The sequence below is a fragment of the Hydra viridissima genome, unplaced genomic scaffold (assembly GCF_058129835.1).
Source record: "Hydra viridissima isolate aposymbiotic clone 2 unplaced genomic scaffold, HvirCarnegie_v1 scaffold_1, whole genome shotgun sequence".
Classification (NCBI taxonomy): Eukaryota; Metazoa; Cnidaria; class Hydrozoa; order Anthoathecata; family Hydridae; genus Hydra; species Hydra viridissima.
In genome coordinates this window covers 32,849,669-32,856,463 of record NW_028324300.1, presented here as the reverse complement: position 1 = coordinate 32,856,463, position 6,795 = coordinate 32,849,669, and the positions used below count along the sequence as shown (strand labels likewise).

Genomic DNA, 6,795 nt, shown 5'->3' with positions numbered 1-6,795 from the left:
CACATCATAAAAAATTGTCATTTAATTTAGTAAAAGGTCTTAAACTATAAATTTAATGAGTAAGAGCTTCTCGTAAATTAACATTCTTCCTTCTCCTGCAAGGCATACTCTAAATAAAGTTGTCAATGTCTTCTTGAATGATAAAAAAAACCTGATTTTCGTTTTTAATGCTTTAATTCCATCGAGGGAACAGACAGAGTTCTGCCAATAATATCCAAAATACATGTTCGATTAGCGAAAGAACAAAGGATCTTGCTGACTACGGAAGAACGGTGATATCAGCATTTAGAACAACTCTCTTACGAGAGCTGCAGTAATATGCTTAGCAATTTCTTTTTGTAAAAAACTTTTTTCTAGTATTTAAAAGTATATGATTACAATAGGACCCAAGCAATCCAAAAAGTAACCCTTTGGTACCTCAAACCACATGCATTTTTTCAAACTTTTTCCACGTCTTTGTAAGATGTGTTGTGATTGGTAGAATTAATTCAATTTTATCGCACTGAAAAGAATGTTTTTCAATACGTAATAGAACAGATATCTGTGCAAAAAATTAACAGGCAACTGGTCTGATGGTACTGAAAAGATTTCTAAGAGCATTTATTAGCAGGTATTCTCCTTAACTAAGACTATTAAATTTATCATTTCAAAATTGTTAAGATTTGTTTAGCTTTATTTGGAGCTGCATTTGAAGTTGCACAAAGTTCTATGAAAAAATTTTTCTTTTACTTGCTGCTTTTGATAAAAATTCAAAACTTTCATAGCAAGTAATATCGCTCCTTAAATATTTTCATGTATTTTTATAAACATCCTTAATATTCCTGGCAATTTCATCGGAAACAAATTTTTAATATCTCAAATATCTCAAAAATATCTTAAAATTTTATTCTGAATTACAAACCTTTTCTTGTTAGAATAGTACACTAGTACAAAAAGTTCAGGCAAACTCTGTCCGGAGTGGTTCAGGCCAACAAATTTACCTGAACATTCAGGAAATTTATCGTATCGGTTTAGGTATTTTATCAAACTAGCTGAACACTTAGTGTAAAACTCCTGAAATGTTCAGGCAAAAGAAGTTGCGTGAACTTTTCTACCGGAACGTTCAGGTGTTTTACCGGAAACATTAAGTAAATCGACTGAAAATATGCAACTATTATTCCGCGCCAACAGCAATCGCCATTAAACCTTTTAGAGGTCGCATGTGCTTGCTTTCTCTTATTTTAAAATTTTTTATTAAAAAGTAAAGTTGTCAGAGTCAAAGTTGGCAGAATATTTATTATCAAAAGGAATATCTATAGATGCTACAGAAAAGCTTAAAAGTAAGCCATCTTTTCATATTTTTTGCGAACGTACGTAAAAGAGATGTGTATATAGTATATTTACATATTTATATATGTATATTTACACATATATATATATTACATTTACATACATATAAATGTATATATTTTTTGCCAACGTACGTAAAAGAGATGTATATATAATAAACACATCTCTGGCGCTACTCCACTTTCTCCCCCCCCCCCCCCCTACTTTTATGATTGATTCTGATAGAGAATTTTATGCTGATTAAGAATCGTATAAAAACATGGGTCTCAAAATCAACGGAAAGTGCTCTAATCTGAAGTTGAAAGTACAAAAATATACCACAAATCGCTAATATTCGCCATCTTGAAATCACTAATTTTACGGTTGATATTGTTTTTAACCGCAAAACATTGGTTTTTACTATAAGGAATTGTTCTGGTTTAATATAGACGCGTAAGTTCTTTCCAGAGCTATCAGGCAGACGATCGAGTTATAAAATTTAAAACGTGTCGCTCTTGCGAAAATGCGATTCCTTCTTATAATTTTTAGTTTTATAACAGAATTTACGATTATTTTTTCGATTATTTTTTTTGTTTGTTATTAAAGAATAAAATTAATTGGGAAGAAAAACTTTCATGGAGTAATAAAAAAGGGTTTTCTTAATGTTCTTTGCAAAAAATGTTCTTAATAACTTTGTGTGGCTGTGAAAATTCAGCCGTTTTTTGATTTACATAACCTTAGGCATGAATTGTAATGTATGTTACGTTTGATGCACACATAGCTTCCACGTGATTTGTTGTTACATCTGTCTGTGGATCTACAAAGTTGAGGGTGTGGTTAACGGTACCATGTAAATATGCAGGAGCTTGCAAATCATTATATGCTGCCCACATATCACTCCAGACAATAAAGCCAGGAAGTATCCATTGATGTATGATAGGAATTAATGTTGCAGCATCGCGATTTTGGACAGGAACCAAAAAGCCTTTCTTCGTTGCAGGTTCATACCCACCAAAAATCCACTGCTGCGGGATTATTCTACCAACTTGATATTTTCTTCGACAAAAAACAGATTCATCTATTTCAACAATGCACCCTGGACTGCCTATTGGATCAGGGTTATAGAGGAAATATGGGACGCAAATGTCTATGCAAAATTGATTCCAATCAACAATGGTGCTGTCGTTTCCGATATTTAACTCTTGCCTTAAATCGTTTATTGATAATCCCCGGCTCTTACCTGCACTTCTACTCCAAGCGTAAGTTAAGCCCAATATTTGCCACAATTGTAGGTGAGATTTCTCAAAGAAGCTGCCTTTTCTAATGTTGAAGGTTCTTTTGCAGCGCTTGACTGGACATCTCCAAATAACTTGATCAACTGACCCATTCTTTGTTTGCTGTGTGCAGGGCACGTTACATACACTACAATTCATACTTTCAGCGAGTAAACCATAAGTTCTGCACCAGTGAATTGTAGCTTCGATATCGTATTTGAATTTTGCTCCTATTTCTGTCAAAGAAAGTAAGTCAAAAGCGTCTATTGTTGGTCTTCGAAGAGCCATGATATGTAGATAAATAAAGAAGCAGAGAAACTATTCTGAAGCACTCCTTTTTATATGACAAACATAATGAAAATAAATTCACGTGGGGTTAACTTGAAGTATTAAAAGAAAATCAATAGTTTTAAAGAATTATTTTTTTAATTAAAAAATTTTTAACTTGTTTTAAAGTTAATTGTAGAATACAATCAATGAAAAAATTTTTCAACTTATTTGACAAAAGTTTTAAAAGACACTCAAGCTAACAAACTAAGAATCCAGTTAAAGCAAATTGACGCGATAAGAGTAAATGCCATTAAATTCCATTACCTGCTAGTAGAAAAAAAAAATGCGGTCAATACACCTGATTATGAACTTAACGCACCGTTCTTTGTTCTATTATTCGAAATCTTTAATATAAAAAATAAAAACCTGGTTGTTGATACTTTGAAAGGATAACTTTTAAACACAAAAAAATCACTTTTCAAGATGGCGAATATTAGCGATTTGCGGTATATTTTTCAACTTCAGATTAGAGCACTTTCCGTTGATTTTGAGACCCATGTTTTTATACGATTCTTAATCAGCATAAAAATTCTCTATCAGAATCAATCATAAAATTAGGGGGGGGGGGGGGGAGGGGGAGAAAAAGGAGTAGCGCCTACAAAGTGGTCCAAAATTATAAACTATTGAAATTCATTTCTCCACAAGGCTGCCTTTGTTCCTATTAATACTTGCAGTATTGTAGCCAAATTTGAAGTAAATCTGATAATATATATCATATATATATATATATATATATATATATATATATATATATATATATATATATATATATATATATATAAATAAAGAAAATTCAAGGGGAATTGAAAATCTGTCCGATTTATCCATGGGTCCGAGTTAACAGGATTCTAATCTATGTTTAGTTATTAAATATAGTAAATATAGTATTAGTTCTAAGCTGTATGTGCTGATATTTATATTTATTATGTATTAAAATTACATTTTTTAAATTACTTATTTTAATTTCCTTACTGCGTCTAAATAGGCATCAACTCCGATGGATGTTGTGATTCAAAGTCTTACAAGCATCCTTTAGTCATAGCTTTGGGTACTCATTGCATTGTCGAACAATTATTTATTGTTACAGAGTGTCGAGCTATTCCTGTCGCAAGGTGTATATCTTATGCTTTGGACATATTAATTAAACTTTATTTTTTAATGAACATGGAGTATGCGGAACAATCTAGCCATTTATTGTACTTTTTGCAACATACCGTGTTAGGTTACCAAGATGAAACGCATCTATCGAGAGGAGCCAGTGACTTGTTGCTTTACCTTAGACAAAAAAGACTTAATTTTAAAGTGCTAAAACATTTATATTTTAATAACTATTTCCTATATTGCTTTGTTAAGCGTAAATTTGTAATAATTATAAATTTAAATATATTGACTTTCTGAAAATCAAATATCGTTTTTACGTCTAAACCGAGTTCATTTATAATCACGATTTGGTATTTTACTGAATATTTACTCTTTTCAGGCAAAATACCTGAACTACTTCGTGCCGTATGAAACCAGACGAACATTCAGGTAAAATACCTGAGCCTGAACTGGGTCTGGTTTAGGTATTTTACCTGACCTGGTTCAGGTTCAGGCATAATACCGGAACCGAAACAGTTCAGGTTCAGGTAAAAATCCTGAACCAGTTCAGGTTCAGGTATTTTACCTGAATGTTCGTCTGGTTTCATACGGCACAAAGTAGTTCAGGAATTTTGCCTGAAATTTTCGTCATTTTACCGGAACTTTTTTAAGAGTGTATGTATTAAGAAAATTTCCGACTCTATCCTCTATCTCCCGTTCGGATCATTCTAATCATTTACTCATGGAAAATAATCAGGTACACCGATGCACAGTGTGGAACTTTAGTACATTGCTGTGGCCAAAAATCGAAAACCTTGTTGAGTAAAAAATTTTTGGCACTTTTTTACTTATACTAACTCAGCCTCAGTAAAATTTTTGTCCATCCAGTTTATACAGCTTGTGAGAAATATTGGCAAATTTTGAGAAAATTGAAAAAAACTCCAAATTTATTTAAAAAGATTTTTTAATAAAAGTTTATTATCACATTTTAAATCATTAATATAACATAATCATCTTACTAGTAAACCTATTCTGAGTCAGAACTTTCACCCAAAGTCTTTTACAACACAAAGAAGTTTAATGGCAGTCTTATGTTTTTGTTTTAACTGGGCTTATAAATTGATAGAGCTAATGAGTGTCAAATGATACTATAGTCCGTACAATAATGTCTTTACATCAACTTTCCAATTTATTTTACGAGTATGGAGTTCACGATACTTCCTACATAATTTATTTCTTGACTCTTCACCCATTACGTATAGTGGAACAGGCGAATGCAACATAATTTTAGCACCATGTGCCAATACTTTTGTACTTAAGATGGAATCATAAACCAAGAACCATACAAATCAAGAAGAAATTTTTAAGCCTCTATGCAATACCAATTTAACTTCTCTGCATTGATTTCCTTCTGGCAGTTTAAACGCGATCAACTTTTTTATTCGAACAATTAGGTCTTCTGGTATATCTGAAACTTCATTTAATTTCTTCGGAGGAAGGAAGGAAGGAAGCTCGTAGATGAATATTTTTTTACCTAATAAACAATTGAAAAAAAGGAAGCTTTTCATTCTGCGGCTTGAGATATATACTTTACATGGCATGGTGACGACCATGGTTTGTTTGTACCTGGTACTAAAAAACTCGAATTGAGAGCACAAGGTTTATACAATTTATTAATGAACATGTTGCTGTTTAACTTTTCATGTTTGAAAAGGTATCTTAAGTATTAAATAACTCGAAAAAGTGAAAAAATGTTTTTAAATGTCCAACAAAGATGAAATTTAAGATATTTTTTCTTAAATTTCGATTTTACGAGGGAATTTGAAAGATAAGCCGAAGAAATAATATTTTTTGACTGTTAAAAACTACATTTAACTTTTGTTCTAACGATATAAAGAGGTCTGGGGAAAGTTTTATACTTTTCCATAAAAATGCTTTTCAAAAAAATGTCTTAAAGAGAATGATTTCGAAAAAAATCGTAATTTTTTTCGAAATTTTTGAATTTGACACTAAATATCTCCAAATTGGTATAACTTAGAACATTCTTATTTTGGATTTTTCTTATCCAATGTGTTCCTAATAAAACTCCATAGTCAAATATAAAATTTTAATGTGATTTTTTTGATTTTTGACCACATTTTGACCATTTTTTATCACACTGCGCTATGATATGACCAAGCAAGCACAGTGACATAAGCTATTACATAATCAAATATACAACAGTTTCCCTCCAACATAAAGCTAGCACAATTATTTTTTACTTGTAAGTTCATCAGTCAATAACATTTATTTGCAGATGAACTTACAAAAAAGAAACTTGCCAAAAGCCATTTCAACTTATTAGGTCTTAAACAATGAAAATCTTCTGCTCCCCATAAAGTTTCGATAGTTTTTAGTAAAACTACCCTATGAATGGTACCCTATGAATGGTACCCTATGAATGGTTCCCTATGAATGGTACCCTATGAATGGTACCCTATGATAGGTATTTGGGAAATCTTTTAGATCCTCTACATTAACAGAACATGTTTTCCACATTTTTTGCTATATTCTATCAGGTTGAGTAAAAAAACGCCCAAGGGCATCACACTATTCACTGATAAGTACCGAAATTTGCGACAAATGCACAGAAATGCTTAGAGTTTGCTTGTAATGCCAATTCTGTGATTACTTCGTCAAATTTCACCGAGATTTCTATAAACCCTTAAACTTAAAAAACTTTTAAACCCTTAAACATTTTTTTTTTTTTTTTTTTGTAATCTAAAGAAAAATATAGAACAACTCTTTTTTTAAAACTTTCACC

The 6,795-nt window shown here is 31.5% G+C and overlaps 1 protein-coding gene across 1 annotated transcript; it reads right to left on the bottom strand.

Moving 5' to 3' along the window:
• Positions 1 to 2,045: 2,045 nt before the first annotated feature.
• Positions 2,046 to 2,870, bottom strand: LOC149894601 (uncharacterized). The gene has a single exon (XM_090078732.1). It carries the CDS (start codon positions 2,868 to 2,870, stop codon positions 2,046 to 2,048), a length of 825 nt encoding a protein of 274 aa, XP_089934858.1.
• Between the last annotated feature and the right edge of the window lie 3,925 nt (positions 2,871 to 6,795).

Excerpts from the sequence above, each read along its gene's own strand:
- LOC149894601 (XM_090078732.1), bottom strand. The coding sequence starts at position 2,870 with ATGGCTCTTCGAAGACCAACAATAGACGCTTTTGACTTACTTTCTTTG.